At 40.1% G+C, this 21,116-nt stretch overlaps 1 protein-coding gene across 7 annotated transcripts in view; it reads right to left on the bottom strand.

Annotated features, from left to right (window-relative positions):
- The window catches only part of LOC117477574 (MAP7 domain-containing protein 1-like), a 39,450-nt gene that overhangs the window by 9,675 nt on the left and 8,659 nt on the right, over positions 1-21,116 (bottom strand). For 4 of the 7 annotated variants that reach the window (XM_034124266.1, XM_034124270.1, XM_034124268.1 and 1 more), the window contains exons 2-10: positions 13,476-13,688; positions 10,850-10,918; positions 10,598-10,618; positions 8,291-8,454; positions 7,253-7,361; positions 5,965-6,069; positions 2,092-2,211; positions 1,338-1,450; positions 352-488 (exon numbers count right to left, since the gene is read on the bottom strand). In XM_034124266.1, coding sequence (XP_033980157.1) covers positions 352-488; positions 1,338-1,450; positions 2,092-2,211; positions 5,965-6,069; positions 7,253-7,361; positions 8,291-8,454; positions 10,598-10,618; positions 10,850-10,918; positions 13,476-13,688 — 1,051 coding nt within the window. The remainder of the gene's footprint in view (positions 1-351; positions 489-1,337; positions 1,451-2,091; positions 2,212-5,964; positions 6,070-7,252; positions 7,362-8,290; positions 8,455-10,597; positions 10,619-10,849; positions 10,919-13,475; positions 13,689-21,116) is intronic. The other 3 variants (XM_034124272.1, XM_034124269.1, XM_034124273.1) reach the window with 3 other exon arrangements.

Genomic DNA, 21,116 nt, shown 5'->3' with positions numbered 1-21,116 from the left:
GTATTTTGCTACATGAAGTCATTGTTCCCATGTATACTGTTTTTCAACCCAGGTCACATTTTGTAATACTTTCATCCCTCTTATCTCATCGCTATCTATCCTGCAAATAGCAGCGTTTATAAAAGATAAATGGCATACAAATAGATTACATCTCTCTTTCACTGTATGCATCTGAACCATATTAACGAGCAAGCATGATCCAAATATTTACGACATGATGTGCTATAACCACTTTCCACAAGAGCCGCCGAAGTCAATACAAACAGACAGCTTCTTAACGTTGCTTTAAATAAGTCCTCAATATATGAATTCAACAGAAAAGGGTTTGGCACAAATCAGACGGTGTGATACCTGCTGGTTGGCCTGGACCTCTGGGTGGTGGGCGATGGTGTCTGTCTCTTCTTCGGCACTTTGTCTTTTGTGAGAGAGTTCTTCTCCTTTTCATTTTCCCTCTCCTTGTCTTTCTTCTCTTTCTTCTTTTTGTCCAACTTGAAGACAGACGTAACAGAAATAAGTAACTGTTTCAAATGTATTTTAAAAACCGTATATTCTAGATAAAGGAGGTTTAGTAAACTGTCCGTATCACCAAATGAAAATGTTATGGAAGCTCTCACAATGTGAATATAACGAATTAGATTATAAAACAAGCAAAAACAGACCTCAAACTAGGGTTGACCATTTATGTTGCCCATTTTGGGAATTTAGGATTATTTAAAATGATTGTTCTAACACAGCTGTAAAACACTATATTTATTACATAGTATTGTCTGAAATTGGCAAACATGTTACTTCAGCAAACACAGAGCAGCACAATCATTATTTGAATGGAAGTCCAGTATTGACTCTGGCTCTGTTTTGGCCTTCAATAACTCCTGAGAGAAATATGTGCCTAATAAGCTGCTAAATGCTCCATTATGTTCACCAGATGGTCTTAAACTGAGTCTGTCTGCTGGGTTTTTAGAGCTTTTTCAATGAAAACAGCCATTGTGTGAGTAAAACAATTAATAAAGTTGCATAAAACCAAGATATTGAGCTTAAAGGTCCACAAATGCCATAATTCTCTGTGAATTTGTCACCACACATTTAAAATTACATTCAGAGGAGAAAGTGTTGATATAAAGGCGTCACGTTCCTAAGTTTCTATATTATACTATACATACTCTTATTTTTAGTGATGATGTTCAATGTCCAATGTCTGTTTGTGGAGCATGAAAGATGATGAATAACGCCACAAAATAAACTGTTAAATGATAATCACTACGATGAAAAGCCACTGCAAAAACTGGGAATGTATTTACAGGAGGTCTGTTCATAAGAGAATCCCTATGTGGGCGTACCGGTGTGGAGTTTCGCCGGCGTTGGCGCAGGGTGATGTCCGGCGTGCTGGCGGAGGAGAGCCTCCAGCGCTCTGCGTTCTGGTGCGGGCTGTGATGGGAGGCGTTGAGCGAGGCTGAACGGGAGCAGTGAGGAGAGTCACATGTGAACATGCAGAGAGCGGCCCCACGGACACACTAACACATCCAGTTCAGAGTGATGATACAAAGCCTCACAACTGGGAAACACAAATTAAATCTAATTGACGGATGAAGTAATGATATCTTTAGAGGGTGTGACTTATTTTACAGTTTTCTTATGGAGTTATATTGATTTCACTTGAAAGTTAAATTGTCATTTTTTATCCATTAGTGCCTGTTTTAGTTTATTCTTCAACAAAGCAAAGACACCATTTGCCCTTAGGCATCAACTCAATTGATTTATCATCTATAAAGAAAAGAATGCTAACTATTAGCTTGTTCCAAGTAAGTCATTATTGACATCACTTCAACAAACCAGTAAATGACAGATTAACTGATCATAAATTGGTGCCTTATTTTCAATCAAATCAAATATTACCACAGGGTTTACCTATAAAAGGATGAATACAAATATGCCAGTTATTTGCTGGTTCCAGCTTTCTAAATATGAATGCAATGTTTTCTTTGTTTTCTGTTAGTGAACATAACATCTATATTATTCTTCCCTCCCTGATGTGCCGAGAAAGGAGAATGGTTACAATTGGGTACAAACATTTAGAAGGGGTTTAACACTCACGAGAGTCACTGTTGTTGAGGAGGGTGGCGGCGCTGCGGCTGCGGGCCAGGAACGACAGCGTCGGCGTCATGAGCCGCTCCACGATCCGGCTCTCCCATGGGCTCAGACGCAGGCTGCGGGCTGACACAAGAGGGCGCCGTCAGAGTCGGGTTACTGACGGAGCTACACACAGGTACTCACCACCAATACACCGTCATATCTGCTGCACACGGGACCATGCTCACTTGTGCAGTAGGTGTACCTCTCCTCACTAATGACACAGCAGCACACCCTCTCTTCTCACACACACACACACACACACACACACACACATCACAGTCTGATGCAGAGTGGAGTTTGACGCTACATTCATGAGCTGCTGGAAACTAATTCCAACTCACATGAAGTGATTCAAAGTAAGAAGATGATATTGGAAAGTCTTATAAAATGGAAAAAGCTTATAACGTTATACTAAAGGAAAAACTGTTTGGATATGGGAACGGCAGATATACATGGCATGTATGGCAACATACACATGATTTAATCCCACTACATGTTCCCATATCTCCACAATTATCTTGGTGAGTGCTGTTATCAGACAATCTGAAATAACCGATAACTGAAACTCCAGTCTGCCAATCATCGACTCTCACAAACAGAGAAATCATACAGGATGAATGACTGAACTTAACCACACAGAACAATACATTAGGGCACACACAAGAGCAAAACCCACAGTTAATATTTTTATATCTTACCACTCAAAAGTCATGTCAAAAGCTAGCAGGCCTGTTTACATGACCATTATCACATCCAATGCAGTGCAAACTCCCTATCAGTTTCTGATGAGTTCAGCATTAGCCCCATTCTGGTTTCTTGCAGTGTGAATCGATCAGTTATCGAGTGTCATGTGATGTAAACTCAGCATGTAGGACGTCCAACAGCAGCAGGATACAATCACATGTATTGTAATGACGAGTGAAAACACACACACACACAAATAAGTCACTCTCTCATGAGTAAAGCAAACTTAATGTCCAAGGATAAAGTTGATTCCAGCAGAATCAAATGAGTCTGGTGAGAAACTGCCTTTGTTTCTCACCAGACAAATACTTGCAAAAGAGAGAGAAAGAGAAGATGAATTTCAGGTTTAGAAAGTCTTTAAACCGAATATCACATGACATTCAAATCTCTTAAACAGCAACTGAAATAAAGGAAGAAACTTTGGAATTATTGTTCTTCAAATCATTTGTACTTTAGACCTGCAGACAGTGCAGGAAAGAAGTACATTTGATGTGTTTTTATTTAATTTTTGCTGTTGTATTTCCATATAGGCCATTTTTACCTCATCTACTTTCTTTTAAACATTTAGCACTAACACTAGGCAGAGACTCCTATAACTTCCTATAGGTTTGGTTTCTTTACTGTTCTGTACAGCTCCATTACAACAGACAACAAAAAAGAAACACTGTGAGCGCACAGGAGACAACAACAGAGATGAACAAAGAATGCTCCATCTAAACATGAACGCTAATGTATTATGACAGACAGTCCGGTTTTCCTGTCTCTCATGACAAAAACTGACAACATGCTTTGCAAAGATGTATTTTTAGGACAAGTTCACCATGTCTAGTGATCTGCTTCTTCTCTGTTATTGAAGTGTATCACCCTGCCGGTATGCATGAAACCTATATACACATAAACATGATAATAGTGCAATCACAAAAGCAGTGCTGCCAGGACACAAGTGTTGTTTTTTTATGCGTTTTACATGACATGTATATTCACTTTTCATTGAATTAAAACACATTAAGCGTGTTAATCCACTGTCTATCACATAATGATAATGGTGATTGAGCCTGTTGACTACTGATAAATGTATCGCAATATTTATACATTTGCTCTCCTGCTAATACAAACATTTCATACTGCTGCAGCTTCACAATAAAAGCTTCTAACTGGTTGACTTGTATAGTAAAGTAATCAAAGGAAATGTTATGTGTTTGCCAATAAGCTGTTTGCTTTCTTGCACAGTGCAGCACAAAATCAGATCACGACTGCTCACAGAATGATTAAAAAAGCCAATTATTGCCTGAGTTCTTGATTAAAACGACAAAAGGTTGTTATGCCAACCCAGGTACTATCGCACTTGATGAGTAAACAGGAAGGGATCTTAAGGATTGCCAATTTAAAAAGCACTCATCATATACCGTCTTTCTTATGCAACAGTCACCCCTGCTGTACGTTGGACGGATTATTTCACAACATATTTTTATGACTAACAGATAACCCAACTACCTCCCGTTGCTAGGCAACAGTGGTTTCCCCTCCTCCTCATCTTTTCCTTTTCTCCAATGCGGTAAGAGGAGGCTGAGCTGCTGCCTGGTGATCGACGAGGTAGATTGATGCCTAGATCTATAAACATAACCCCCCCACCAGCACACGCACCACACTATTACTGGCTCACTGAGCATCTCCTAAGGCCAGGAACACGAGCTCTGACATCCAATATGATTCTGCTCCGAAACTGTTCCCGCAGTATCCGAGCATCTGTATTATTAGTGATAACAAAGCATGAAATCTGAATCTGTATTGTGGCGACGGGAGCCGGGAGCAGAGCTACTGATTGCACTGTGGGTGATACGATCAGTAATGACACAATGTTATGAGGCGTGACCAATCTGAGATGAAGACATTGCTGCTTATGTTCATGTGGAAACTCAGGAGTCTGTTGAAATGAGTTTGATACAACAAGTTCATCTTAAATGTTTGTCATATTACAGCATCGTGTTGCTGACACCACAACAAAAATTAAATCAGCTCATAACATATATTTCATGTTAATTTGACATTTGTTCCTTGTGTTCACTTTAAATGATTTTAATTCAACAACAAAATGTTTAGCCACACTTAAGCAGCATGGCTGTATGGAAAGCGATGTGGGTTTGTTTGTCCACTACTTTGGTCCTGACTGAAATATCTCAACAACTATGGGATTGATTGTCATGACATTTTGTATAAACATTCATTGTCGCCAGAGGATGATCCTACTGATTGTGGTGATCAAGCGTGAGGTTTACATTCATGGTTAAGTGTGAAATCTGCATGTGAAAAATATTGATTATATCTGCTCGAATATTTTAGGGGTTTTCCTAATGCTGACAAACTAGACAACCAACACACAAACAAACCTCAAAATATAACCTCTTTGGCAAAGGTAATAAAACACATCACTAACTTTCCCTTTACAGTGACTGGTGTTCAGCAAAAGTTACATATTCGATAATGTTAGCATGCTAACATGCTAAACTACTTATTTTTGTCTTGGAGCCAGCAATATGTTTCTGTAAATAACTAACCAAATGTTCAATGGAATGAGGCTATACATCTAGAAAAAATAACACACAAATTATAATACAATACATGTGCATTTAGTTGCGCTTCTTGCATTTGCAACAGTCACACTATAATACCCACCACCAATACCACCACCACACCAAACCACCAACATTAAACTGGAAGGGGACAACCAATAAATAATGTGTCGAGACAAGATGTGAACTTATAAACTTTCCAAAAACAATCAAGAAATGTGTCTCAGTGATGTCGAGGTGAAAGGGAGGTTGATCAAAAATGCAGAGGAAACTCAAAACCAATGACAACCACCCACTGAAATAAAAAAATCACGATGCAAACGAGACCGGACAACAGGAGGGAGTAATGACCAGTCACCAAGCACAGGCAGGCAGGCAGGCCACCAGAGACCACAGTTATAATCATAAAAGAAGAAAACCAAAAACCAGAGTAGGGTGAGAGGAGGTGGGGAAGGTGAAGGGGGGATGATTAGGGAGGGAAGAGGAAGCCTGGTGGACATTGACGTCGGGTCGTCCTTACTTCTGTTGGGGGAGTTCCAGAGCGTGGCAGAGGACTTGGACAGCCTGTTGTTAATGACAGGGTCCACCTGTCTCGGCAAGTTGACCGTGGAGGCCGAGCATCTGCCTGCACCGGAGAGAACGCAACAGACAACAACTGTTCACAAGACGGGCGGAGTACAGGCGAACCCAGCCGAGGGCTGCCGACTCCCCTCGCTGTGGATCAGGAGGAGATCAGGGACCATTCTGAGGCTCTCATTAACATTAAGGAGGAGATTAGTCTGAATTCAGACGTGGGGGGAGGAAATTGGGAGGACATTTGAGGAAAGCATGGGGAAGGCTGTGGTATAGTTAGAAAACACATTTAGAGGAGGCATGGGACGTGTCATGTCACCATTATCCTGGCCAAAAGAAATGGGATTTACAACATTATACTAATCATACTTAAAATTAAAATGTTTAATTAGAAACTCTTAAAATGGCACTGAAACATACTGAAATCACTTTACCTCCAAATCTGTTGACATATCTGAATCACAGATAGGATAAATATTTTTTTAGAGTACAAACTTTTAAATGAAAATCAAGAAACCTTAAATAATCATAAAAAAACGTTCCATCTGCATAAATTAAGGATAAAACAAAAATACATTGTGGGACTCGGTTCATTTCTACAGTACATGACCATTCTTCTTTCCTTTAAATTAAGCTGTATTTTTTATTTCTCTACCATGATAGTGAGCTACACAGGTTTTCAAAGTCACTCATGTGAGGATATTAACGATTATACTCATAAAGAAAATTATTTGCGAACAATTATATGTTTATTATGAGTGTCTTTTTATCCCAATCCTTTATCGTCCCATCCCCATTATAGATCCACTGTTTTTTCTGCTACAAAAAATCAGCATAAAATATCACACACACATGCTTCTCACACACATTCACTATCTTTCACACTTTAAAATTAGAGAAACCTGTCTTGACCTCGGTGTCACAGATCCAAAACAGGCATCTCGTCACATGTTTGAAAAGGGGAATAAGCTCACAGCTCTCTGAGAAAACACTGGTCACACTGCTATTCTAATGAATTCATGGGGTCATCTGCCTCTGGTCCCCGCCCTCATGACAGCGAGCCCTTCCGAAGTTATTTCCTTACATTGCATCAGTGGGACCAGTGAGTCACAGTCTGTGCAGCGTTGCTCAACAGGAAGGCCTGAGTTACAGTGAGGATGTGATATACATCCGTGATATATATTCCTGTAATTGTGTTTGAGTGTCTGTGTGATTATGGTTGATTTAAAACTCACTTTCTCTGCGAGAAGTGTGGTTGAGTCCTCCCGCCCAGGACCATCTCTGCTGGCGGATCTCGGTCCATGTCTTCTTTGTCGACCTCTTGATAGCGGACTCATATCTCTCCTGGAGGGACCAGAAAGTTAAAAACGATAGTTGAACGCACAGTATTGTATAATACAAATATAATAGAGTCATTTTCTGCTACAATATGTCATTTTCTAACCCTAATCAAAACAATAACGAAAGAGAAAGTTAGAGTACCATTTTGAAATAGCGAAGGAGTTAGCTAGGTTAGCTTGGATGTTTTAGCCCAAGATACAGTACATCATTTTACTTCTTAATATTTCTGTTTAGAAAAAATAAATCATACTAAATGATCAATAACAAGCTATAGAAACTTTTGTATGTGTATTTTCAAAGTTTGGCCAGAGCTAGGCTAGCTGTTTCCACCCTCCACTAGTCTTCATGCTAAGCTAGGCTAATAGCCCGCTAGCTGTGACTTCATATATGAGAGGGGTACTGATTTTCCTAACTTAATTCTTAGCAAGAAAACTAATAATTAGAAGGGAAAATAACCGTTGGGTAGAAAATACTCACGACTCATAATAAGCATGTGTAACTTGTGAAGAGTCACAAGATGATATTGTTGCCTTAGAAAACTGTTTGCTGCCAAAACATTACAGCTGATATTCAGGACTGGACCAAATCCCTGATACACAGCCAACTACCAGCTTAAATAAATACTGGCATACATTTGACTTTTCCACCCTGACTTCAATTAACACAAGATATTTTAGAGGCAGGAATCACTTCTCTCTCTGGCTACGAAATAAATACGTCTGTGTTATCAGCATGAGAAATACATTAGTGAGCAAGCTGCCGGGAAATTGACGGTTAGATATGTTCGATAGTAGCTCAGTGTTAATAATTATAAACAAGCTTTAACAAGCTTTAAACATAGCATTAATTGGAAAGCCAAGACTTTATTCAGTATCATTATTCAATCCATGTTTCAATGGTTTTGACCCTCATGAATTACTGTATTCTCTCACCTTGTTCTTTTCTAGTTTCTGTCTCTGTTTCTCCTCCAGCAGAGTTCGGCGTTTCTCGGTCTTCAGCCTCTGCTCCTCCAGTTTTCTCCTGCGATCCTCCAGCTGACTCTCCCTCAGACGTCGGGCTTTATCCTCTTTCTCCAGCCATTGGGCCTTCTTTGTGGCTGCAGGGTGACCACAGAGATAGAGGTTAACATTTGAACAGAAATTCAGAATAGATGGAGAAAAGAATATACGGGAAAGTTGGGAAAAAGGTTGATGAACAGGACATCCCATTTGAGATATTTTCTTTTAATGTTGTGGTTATCTGAAAAGTGATTTGTAAGCAAAACCCATGCTACTTATTTATGTAATGTCAACCACTTAATCTTCAAAACTCATAATAATAATACAACATGTTTTCTATATGGCACGGTTCTGATATGATGTTTAGAAAGGCCTTTGTGGCTCTTTAAGGCATGCTCATAATGATGCAAGTTACCATCCTGATGTTTACATAGTGATATTAACTGTTAATCATTTTAGATTGGTGTGTTTAGCATGCTGACAATGAGCAGAAAATACAGATTACAGCTGACGCTGATGGGATGATGTTAGTTTTTGGAGGTATTTGTTCAAACACATAAGTGTTAACAAACATTTCATGGAAATCTATCCAGTCTTTGTCAAGAAAAGTCATTTATACCCACAAAATGATGGGGGCACTGGATGAACATTTGGGAGTTATTTCACGAGATAAATCAAAATGTTGGTACTACAAAAGATTCAGGGAAGTGATAAGCTCATTATATCTATCTTCTGGAGACCCTGATTATCAGAACCAAATTTCACAACAAGAATATTTTTAATGACAGTCTACAGTATGTGAAGTATAGAAATACTCAGTGGAAATAAGTGATTTAAAGGAACTTCTCCATCAGAGTTTCAATAAACTCTTGAATCTTGAACTGAATGGGTGAAGCAGAAGCAGCTGTGTTCATTACACTATAATCCTGATAACAGTAAATAAGCAGAAGTTTCCCGCTGTGTGTTACAGCTCCCTCCGGCAGACGCCTGCTACTCTTTGTTCATACGCTCCTGTGGCTCATTGCTTTGAGGAACAATTAAACAGCAATCAATCCTCTTGAATTAAACTCCATACATATACTCTACCCTTTTTATACAACATATTTCAGGCAGTGTGGAGAGTATGATGATGATGAAGGTTGGTTACATGCTGGATACAACAAAAGCAATAGCATGGCATGATTCAATGTTACCTCATATTGCTGGGAGTTAGACGGCATTAGTACTGCAAGGATGTAGCAGTGTGGTTAAGCAAAGACCTTTTTTTGTATCAAGTTCAGTATTCTTTAGCTCGTCTTCATTAAGGAGGCGCACAAGTCTGAGCCTCATTCGCAATGAGAAAGCTTTCTTCATCCTCCATGAATCCAATTCCTGAAAAAATCCTATTATGTCTGTGTTCCGAAAAATGTGTCTGTTTAATGGCTTTTCATTTTCCTCTTTTGCAGAGAAAGCTAAAATATTCGAGTTGCTGTTACATAACAAAACCCCAATCCTTTATTGTTTCTTGGATACATGTAAATAAAACAACATGTTTTGCGACCTAAATGCAATTATATGCAACCTGGGCTGAAGAAATTGCATGCTCCACATTAAAACGGCTTAACGTTTCACCATGTAATTACAGACAAAAGCAGACTGCAGCAATCTAAACGGACGCTGAGTAAACCTCAGATATTATCGATAAAAAGACGTCCGAACTCCCTTTCTTCTGTGCTGCAGCATGACCACATTATTGATGCTAATGAAGGTAGTAATTAAATATAATCTCTGTGAAAGGCCTGCTCTCAGTTTATGGTAATGACTGCTCATTAATACGCCCTTGTCTCTGTGGGGCGTTTCTGCGGGGAAACACAAGCTATGCTCCGATGGGCTGCCTACATCCACAGGGAGAAGCCTTGTGTTATAAAAGTAGATATAGTCTTTCAGGTTTTTAGACTGGAAAAATCTTTTTATAGGAGGGAAAAGTTTCATTCTGCAGCCATAAAGTAAAACCATGATTTAAGGTGTGGGACACGCATGCTGCGCAGAAATGCAGAAGGACATATAGTCAAACTTAAACAAAACATAAGTGGAAACATTAACGTAGAAAATTAACTGCTGAGGGTTCAAAAATGACACGCAATGACAGAAAGGTAAAAACATATTTGAATCATGGAGGGCTGAAGAAATGTCATGACTGTGATTATTCCCAAATAGCATGACGGCACAAATGCTTCATCGGGTTTTAGTGAAGCCCCTTACCTTGCAGCTGAGTTTGCTGTTCTGAAAGCCATTTAAGGAGAAACAATAAGAGACGACAATACTTGTCAGTCACACCAGAGCACAGTGACAGAGGAAAGAGAAATGTTAATACTAGATAAGGAACAGAAAGTGTACATGCAACAAGTTGGTAATTCAAATGTCCAGCTTCATGCATCACAAACTGAGTCTCTTAAGTAATCAAATTTGTTCAAAGAAACGTATTAAATATTCGACAGTTTTAGTATTTCTTACCAATATATCTGGCTCTTTCCTCTCTCCGCTCCTTGGCAAGTTTCTGTCGTTGCTCTGAGTTCATCGAATCTGCAGGGAAAAATAAAAAATAAAGCTCTCATTTGAAACGTATCTTAAACCTCCAAAAACGAATTCTATGGTGGTCACTTAGGGGCAGAAAAATATGAACATGTAAGTAACAAACTCTAAAACATTTGCTTTTCAACACATCAAGCAGTTACTGAGCAAGATTTTTTTGTTATTTGAAGTCATGTTGGTCCCCCATATGAATGTACGAGATATTCATTTTCTGTGTTTTTTAGCTCCAGGTTTGGTCTCCACCACCTCCTGATGGAAATATCTGTTTCTTTAGCTGCTTAATGCTCCACTTTAAGCACCAGCTAGTCGCTAACTGTGTCTGCCTGCTGTCTGCTGCTGAGCAAGTCGCTCAAAGACAATAAAGTGCTCAGTTGAACTAAGGAGAACTACTTCAGAAATCTAGATAGAGCTTGGGGTATCTGATTAGGATTCGTTTGATACGCCTGCCTCGAGAGGTTTTCATGGAACTACTCTAACTCAGAGACGACCCAAGGCAAAGGCAGAACACGCTGAGGGGGATTACACATCCCATCTGTCCCGGGAATGCCTTGGGATCCCTCAGGAGTAACGGGAGAAGAGGAACACCTGGGATACAGACATGTGGTGGCACAGCATTGCTATCTAAAAAATGTCAACAGAAAGGCATCATTTGTGAGACCGTCCTGTTACTTTATATCAGTCGACAATATGTTTTTAGTGAAACAATAGAAGCGACCCAGATTGTTTCAAGTAACAGTGACACTGTTTCTGGCTTTTTATATGTGTGATTTTTTAAAGCTGTGAGCATCATGAGCGCCACCCCCAAGATTTGATTGTTTTCCGTTGAATGTTGCTTATTAAAAACAGTCTTTATCATGTTGCTTTTCGATATATATAAAACCTATATCTGCAGGTTTCATTCATTGATTCAGTTTCAAGGTCAAAGCAGTTCCGTCTCCTCATACACTCACAATGTTAAAACTCTTATGCAGGTCCACTGTAACTGGGAATATCCTCTTGTTTTTCTGCTGCAGTGATAATCAGCATGTATCTGATACACTCTAAGACGCAGCGGTGTAACATGAGGATTTGTGCGTCTCCATCTTCTAGAAACTGGCTGTGAAAAAACCACGGCTGAAACCAGGACCCCCGGGGTGCACGTCTCCTTTTGTGGTTCTCCTTCACGCTATGTAATATGTATACTGCGTATGTATTCTCAACCAATCACGGCGCCCTGCAGCACTTCAGCAGTGTCTCCATGGCAACCTGAATTTCCTCCCCACCTTTCGGAGAGTTTTTTCGGCTGCGCACTTCAGTCTGGCTGACATGCAGACGCTATGAAGTGCAGAGAATAAATAAACCTCATCAGTCTGGAGGTCTTGTACTTGACACGTCACTCAATGCTTCAGTCTCCCCCCCCCACCCCATAGCACAGGACGATTTGGCTCGAGCCACTACCATCTGTCTGGTGAGAATGACTCAATTGTACATCGAAACTTCCATGAGGACAAAGAGTGAAAAAATAGCCACAGTTTCATACATTTAGGGTCTTTTTAGGGGGTTTGAAACTTTTTTCCCTGATAATGACGGAGGCGGTATAGTGTTTTATGTGGAGCAAACAATTAAGCCAAGACGCAGGTTTTTAATAAATGAGATGAGGAAGCCAGCAGCCCGATGGGGTCACATGGCCAGCAGCTGTAGGACAAAATGCTGACTCCACATTCTACACCTCAGCAGCAATGAAACAACTTACCAAGTAAAACAAAAAAAGAACTAGCTTGTAACAGAAGCAGCTATTTTTGCTGCTGCCAGTTTCAACACTTATAATTGTAGCTTTTGTGATTGCAACCATAACACGAACTAAGGACCACTGTGACCTTGCATTGTGTCTGGTTGACAGCCATTCAAGTGTGCACCATTGTCCCCCTGTTGCATCACTCTGACTTAATTACCTCATTATCTCTAGGAGCCAGCATCCTATCTGATCACTGCACTCATCTGCCTACAAATTAAGCACAAAGGTACCAGCAATTGTAGCAGTCCCTTTCATATTTTTGCTTATAAAGGAAAAAAAATAACAAACTCCAACTGAAAGCAGCAACGTGTAGTATTTGAAAATGTTCTTATTTTTTCCTTGTACTTGACCGGCCAGCACAAAGGGAGCTGACCTTAACCCCACTCAACACCTGTGGGATTCACTGGCAGGAGAAAGGCCTTATCACTATACAATCAGCAGCTGACATCACTCATGCTTTGCTGGCTGAATGGGATACTCAAAAACCTTAGAATGAAGAGTGTAGTAAGGTTGCATTAATATCATAAGGATGTGCTAATTTCCAAAATCCCGATCATGTTTAACAAAATATTCCGCTTCAATTCGTATTTGTTGTAAGCCTTTCAAAAATAACATTTGTACTGCTTCTACTTGATGCACAAGAAAGGGGGCACGCATCTGTTTTAACAGGGCAGAGATTTAACATGTTGCTTTCTTTGACTTTGCAAGCTTACCCAGGACTGATTCGATGTGTTTGTAGCTCATATTTATCAGCAAAAACCTCCATATGTCTACCTTTCTTGGGCTGAGGGCTGCTGCCCGGGGTGGAGGGCCTCACATCTGTCTTGCAGGAGGCATCTGTGTTGGTGGGGGTCTCTGTGATGGGGCTGGAGTCTGTTTTAGGAGAGAGGTCTGTGACGGCAGAGTCATCTGAAGTCAGGATGTCCTTCCCCAGAGACTTGTCCCCATTCTGGATGGACTGAGACTCCGTCTGCAGCAGAGGAAGAGCTGGAGGAAGAAAAGACACAGATTGATTAAGTCGAGTTACCATAGATGCTTTATTAAATGATCTGTCATGTCACACAACATTAAAACACCATGATAATGCATGTTCATAGTTTCCTTTGTGCTGTCACAGATGCTTTGTGTCTGATATGTGACGTCTGGTTGCATCACTAGTGTGTTTTCCATTGCTAGTGACTGTCTGTCTGCATCCATTTGTGACGCACCTTCACTATCAGCTTGGGAAGTCTTTTTGCGACATCATTAACACAACACTTCGCCTAATTAGAAATCATTAACATCTCCTTCACATGCAATTCACACACATCAGTCGATGTGCAGCACTGCACTTCGCCCTCCGTCCCTGAAGGTTTTAGAGCTGAAATGAAGGGCCTCATATTAACAGCTGTAAACACACCGCAGTAGGTGAGACAGAAGCATGGGAGGAAATCTCAGTTGTCTTTGAAGGAGCGGAGCCAATTCAACAGATTCTCTGTAACTAAAAAGGCGGGATATTTTATTATACACATTGGTTTTTCCTATGGGGCAGAAGAAAAACACTAGAGTTTGTTGTGTTTATTTCAGCTTCCCTAAAAAGATGAATGCTTACACAGTTGTTATCACAGGGATAATGAATGCTAATTGGTTGAATTATCCCCACAGAGCCACCGAAACTGGAGTCTAAATCCCCTGACTTCACGGTGGGGCAACAAAAACGTTCACGATAAAAATGTTTTTAAAGTCATTATTTATGTGAAAATTATACTTTGTTTTGGTTTCTGCTTCTAAAATAAGCTGCTTTTCACTGTTTTAAATTATTTTTGGTCAATGTTCAGGTTGTGGACTGTTGATGGGACGCAAGAAACATTTTGAAAATGTACGCTAAAAGATCATGTTTATGTTTAAAATGTGAGAGATTTGGGCTGCAGGTTGTGTTTACAACAGGCAGCACATTTGAGGTGTCCACTGCCAAGTACGCGGGTTCCTATCTGGTTCGCCAAACATTCGGGCAATATTCTCCCCTCTGTCTCACCCGTTCACCACCATATCTATCAATTAAAGCACTCAAAAAATACAAAATACGACATTTTACAAATAAAAAAAGGGAGAGATTTAACACAACTGTAATTGAAGTTTGTCCTCGAGCTTTTACCATGTTTGGTAAACTGCACGACTTGAACATTTCATTTAAAATCTAAAGTTGGCATTGAACCTACTGATTAATCCATAATAACAATAATCTTTACTTGCATTCAATCATGTTTTGTATAGAATGAAGGCCTCCTTATGAAGACTTCCTCCACACAGATCCGGTCACGAGGCCAGACTTCCTGACCTCTGACCCTTACAGAGGACGACAAAGAGGCAGAAGAAAGCCACAGAACACATCCTGTTTTAATCCCTTCTCAGACTCTGTTTTCACACTCCGGCTGATACCGTCACTGACTAGGCTTGTTCGACTCCCCCCCCCTCCCCCCTTCCTTCACCCTCTCTGTCTGTCACACTGACAAATATGGTGACAAACAGAGCAGTGACGCATGGAGGGGGTACGGAGCAGGAAGAAGAAGAAGAAGAAGAAGAAGGGACAATTTGTGCACTTCTGAAAGGACATGTGGAGAGTGAGAAGAGAGGTTTATAGAGAAATGGGAGCTGGGGGACAATGAGAGAGTGGAAACATGGTGCAGCAGGGTGTTTCATAATGACGGAGGATGAAAAGGAAAGGATTTGAAAAGACGAAAAAAGGAGGACAGATAAAGACAGTAACAGCTAGTCCCAGAGCTGGAGAAATAATGAGACAGGAGTTCAGAGACAGTGAGGTAAGAAGGTGAGAGGCTGCAGGCTCCAGGCCAGATCTCCTCTGCAGCCAACAAGGGGCAGATGGAGCGTGAAGCTCTCCACAGGCCCGTCCAAACGCTCACCGAACCAGATGAATCACAGATTAACACTGGGCTCCTCTCCAGACACCCCCACTGTACTTCAGCACAGAGCTTAATGCACAGCCTGAACTCCAGAATACTAATGGAGGAATGATACGGAGTGAATCATAGTGTGTTTACATCAGAGAGTAAGAAAGAAATACGCAGGATCAAGTTGGCAGGATGGCTCCGCTTCTACTTGATGTTGAAGAAAGGATTAGGATTTGGTTAAAAGAGGATTGCAGTGCTCCTCCTCGCCTAAGAAGATTACAGTGTGGTAGACTTGTGTATTTCCTCAGTTTAGCAGCCTTACATGGCTGTGAGAGAGACTGAGTCCACATTAGGAATGATTAGCACAACTAAGAACACTTTCATTCCTGGTATTCAAAATATTCTAGGGAGGAAAAAGAGAATATAGCCTAAAGACAGGCAGATCAGGACATGACATTTTGTCCAACTGCAGTATTTTTGTATTACTTAACTATCATTTGAATTAATCCTTTAAAATTGGTCACTCTCTTTTTCCTTTTTTTGTTTCACCGTTTGTATAATGTTTTAAGGACTGTGTTTTTTACAATGTTTTGACAACCTCTATTTGTTGATTAAGATGAGTCATGGTACTTTTTTAAGGGTAACATTTGACTTTAATGTTGTATAGTCTGAACAAAATAAGACTTAGCCCCCAATATAGGGCCACTTTATTTAACACCAACTTATAAAGGTTAGGCTTTTGGAAACCAAGTGATTGTGATGACAATCTGCGCAGTGAAACCTACCGGACAGAGGAGCAGATGTCACATGACTAGTTTATGCAGCAGAATTGAGTTGAACTAGTTATTACCCTAAGCACTTCATTGGAGTGGTTGTTATGTTTTGTAGCATCCTAAATCCATCGAGAATATACAACCAGAAATCCGCTTGGAAATAAAGAAAAAGACGCTCCTTAGAGCTCCAGAACGCGCCTGAGAATCCTCATATTTTTAAGTTTTCTTCAGTATTAAAATAATCCAGTGATAGTTGTCTGTAATTTCATGATGACAAATTGGGACTGCTAATAGCTAATTCGGCATACTTTATATAGTGCCAATTTGCACGATGTAGCTAATTACTGGCAAAAACAGGGCTCAAGCGGTATCAGCATAGCTCACTGAACACATGGCAGCATTATACTTCCTGTGTATGTCCCCTGAAGCCTTATAGGAAATGTATTTCCAAAATGATTACAGACAAATAGGACTAGGGTAATGTCTGTGTCAAATGTTCACAATTGCTTCCAAAACTAACAACTAACCTACTTAAAAATTATAATATGTGAATATATCTCAATGAAATTATGTTCACTTAATTATAAAACATGTTTTCATTGATGTCCCTAAAACGACAATGATAAACCATACAGCCTTGCAGAACAACATGGTCAGCGTCAAGTCATCTTATCGCACATGATCAGCCATTCATGTGACAAGCTCCATTTAACACAGACACACAAATTCAGCATGATGTTCACCCCCCTCCTACAGAGCTCCTGGTCCCCTCCACAGCCATCTCAGGTTTCTGTGCCACTGTGACAGACTCTGGGTTTATAAATAGCGATAAGCACCCTACTGAGAATGTCGGCCATAAAAGGGGCTGGCTCCTGCCGAGGCACCTTGGGGCAGCGCAGTGACCACAAACTGCAGCATGTGGTACGCCAGATTCACAGCAGGCGGAGCAGGACAACTTCATTTGGTTTGTGTGTGGCCCACATTTTGGCTGCTATAATCCAAATCCATCTGGCATAGAAAAAACTGTTTTAATCAATAACAGAATCAAATAGAGGAGAGTGTCCAAATGAGAGTTAACAACCTGCCAAACCGGATGCCAACACAGACAGAAATTGACCAATGATGGTTAGGAAAAATCTGTAGACTGTTAGATATTATATGTTTTACTCTTAGACAATTGAGGAAATACTGTAGACTAAGGATGCTTATACTTCTGATTCACTTTGTGGCAATGTTTTTATTACTGTTTGTTGGTTTGTTTGTTTGTTTGTGTCAGCAAGATTATGGAAAGACTACCTGGCCATTTCTCAATGTCGAGTATATGGGCATTTAACATGCATTTAAACAGTCCTTCGGCGCCACTCGATGACGTAGTATACTTGAAATAGTGGCTCTGCAGCAGGTTTACTCGACATTGAGAAACGGCCCCAGTCTGCGTTCTTTTGTTTATTTATTTTTTTGTTTTCATGCTTTTTATTTCTGATCACTGTTTTCTACCTTTACATACAACCAACATTTGTACCACCTGTGCGCAGGACCCTCTCAAAAATAAATTGCAGTGCATCACAAATAGAACTAGAAGAGCAATTGGAGAGCAAACATGAAAGTGATGATCTGCTATCTGTTGCTCCTTGGACCTTTCTACACCTGTCAACCAAGTTGCTTGAAAATCGGGCCAGTAGTGTTTCCGTAATCCTTCTGACCAACAGACAAACAAATTGTACAAAAAACCTGACCTGTTTTGAGTGATGTGAATGGCCTGAGGATTTTCCAATATAGGTGCTTTGTAATTGACAACGTGGAGATGGGTCGTGCATGAAGAAGATGTGCAGAATGAACACGGTAAGTCTGTGGGATGGGTAAAGATGATCGAAATATCGCATGATGGACATTTTGGTGGCGTTGGAAATGTAAGTGTGGCAGTAGGCCAACCCTCATTTTCTATCTGCACTGCACCGCTTCAACATTTACATTCTTAATCAAGATCATTTTCTTACAATGCAGTAGAACAAACTCATATGCGTTTTTTATGCTGTTGCACACTGTTATAAAGTATTTTAGGTGCACAAAATAAGACTAATTTAGCTCAGAAAACAGCTTATATGGAAAAAGCAGACATTCACCTTTATGATTTAGTCATTAAGGTACATACAATATCACTTTTCAACGTTCCTGGTTCAATTTGAGCATCTTGTTCACCCTCTTTGTCCTTTTTTTTTCAACATTGGGATAAAGACAGAATGTTCTAAAGAAAATTAAAATGACCTTGAAATAGCTTCGATGCTTTTCAGTTATTTTGTCAACTAAACAATATCGATAAAGGTACGCTAAATGAAATGATAACCTTCATTCCCTGTTTCATTCAACTGAATTAGATTTAACTAGGCGAACATATGAAAATGACAAATGAATATTGTGTTAACAAAGTTGCACAATGCTATACTAAAATGGGATAGATACATTAAATGACATCACATACTACACGCACCTAGAGGCACTGGGGCTGCATTTGTATTCTGGAATAATTAGTTTTATGTAGGTATTACAAATGATATTTTTGACATCTACAAAATATAGTAAGAGTTTATTTATAAAAAGCTATTCATGAGTTGGGTGGATCAAACATTTTTTGAAGGGAAGCATATCTTAAATCAGACTTTGTCGAAAGGCGGAGGGGGGAGCAGAACCCCGTGTGGTGTGAAGCAGGTCAGCTCTATTGTTTGGAGTTATGTTCATTAGAGAGCCAGTATGGGCATGGTGTGTGTGTGTGTGTGTGTGTGTGTGTGTGTGTGTCATGTTGGATCTGGGTCAGGACGCCCTCAGGAATCCCTGGCATCCACATTCCCCTTGCACGTGAAACACCAAATGCGTGTCTTTATGTGTCTGCATTGTCCGCATGTGCCAAGGACTCAAAGGATTAAAATCCTCCAAACCAAAGAGCTTCAATACTGTATGTGTTGTCAAAGCAACAGGACATTATCTGATAGATGTCACTTCCACAAAATGCACGAAATCAGATTAAGTGTCTCCAGGAATTTGTAATATTCCCAACAAAAAAAACATATCTTGAGGCATCAAATCTCATTTTAAAAACTTTGGCAGGAAGATAATTGTTATGCTTACAAACTGTGCACTGCACATGTGGCCTTCATGGACTACTTCACCACCTCTTCCTCTGTGCATTGCAAAAATAAAAGGAAACGCTCTTGGGGGAAAAGAATCAACGCCTTAGGGAAAAGAAGAGGAAGGAACATTCCTGGGACACTGGTGTGCTGAGAGAAACAACAGGTCAAATCAAGGCTTCCTTTCGGATGTCTGAATAGGTCTAGCACAGGGGTGTCAAACTCAAATACACAGTGGGCCAAAATAAAAAAATGGGTACTAGTGGAGGGCCGGACTGGTTCAATGTTTATTGCAGAACGTATTGAAATGAACTTATTGCACATATTAAACCTGGAACTAACAAAGCTTAAATGATTGCCTATAAAAACAACATTAAACATGAAATAATCAGTTGCATTCATTTCTTATGGCTCGATCTGCAGCTTTTCCAGAGTCATTTCTTGCCAACAACAGCTTCAAATTTCCCTCAAAGAAAAAAACAAACATGCCCTGTTGTCGCAAGAAACAAAGTGCAGAAGGAAACATCCATTTAAACTCAGTGTGCTGCTCTGTGATGCTAAGCCAGATACTTGGCATCTCATCTTGGGTGCAAGTTCATCAATGTTTGGGCTCAGGCTCTGAGCTGAGGAAACCCTCAGGATTGAGTGAAGGTGTGCGTGCAATATACCGGCGGGCCAGATCTAAAAGTAATTCAAAATGATCCTGCTGGCCGAAATTAAATCCACCAAGGGCCTGATTTGGCCCCCGGGCCTTGAGTTTGACACATGTGCTCTAACCAATGAGTGTATGAATACAAAAGGAAATACAGATCAAGTAACAGACTGAAATCCCCAGCTCTATCTCATGACAATCAAAAATAAAACAAAAGGTCATCGAGTCCAAATTCAATCATGCATGATATAATAAACAAAATGTCAACTGCATGCAACTGCCTCGGAGCAGGCACAGAAAGGCGTCAGGCCTCACTAAACAAATGCTGTATGAACCTTTGAACCCCGATATGCCGTGAGAGGTCCCCAGAATAAACAGCTGTGTTTGCAATGAGTCCCAGGTCGTAACAACAAGAACACAGCCACTACTCACTGTCACAGGAGAAGAAATGTGTGCTGATGATAAAAGAGAAGCCTTCATTTTAAAGTTTAAATGACAGAGCACTGTGTGTCGGCTGTTAAGCACAATGTTGCATTTTATCTTTGGAGTCTGGCTGAACAAAATACGACCCAATCTCTGTTGTCCAAAGCTGACTTAAAATTGAAGAATCATTTAGTGCAAATATGGCAGGTTAGCCATATTATAATTGACAACATATTAAATTAACTAACATTCCAATAACCCTTGAGTGGCTCTGTGGTTTTAGCCAGCTAGCTTACTTACATAAAAACAAATTACAAAAGCATGAGTAGACATGTAAAACTAAGGCTTAAAGCTTAAGAGGTTGATCATAAAAATATTCTTTGAGACCTCCCAAAAACTCCCCAAATTTTCGGATAATATTAAAGGTAAAATAACAGCCAACTCACATGTTGATTTAACTTTGAATCCAAAACTTTAACCACCCTTATTGTATTTAAGGAAACTCACACACAACATAAATCCCAAACTATAGTCATGGTTAAAAGTTGGGTAAACTG

This window comes from Trematomus bernacchii, unplaced genomic scaffold (assembly GCF_902827165.1).
Source record: "Trematomus bernacchii unplaced genomic scaffold, fTreBer1.1, whole genome shotgun sequence".
NCBI classification, from domain to species: Eukaryota; Metazoa; Chordata; class Actinopteri; order Perciformes; family Nototheniidae; genus Trematomus; species Trematomus bernacchii.
Note: the sequence above shows the minus strand (reverse complement) of the source record. Positions and strands in the feature narration are given on the sequence as shown.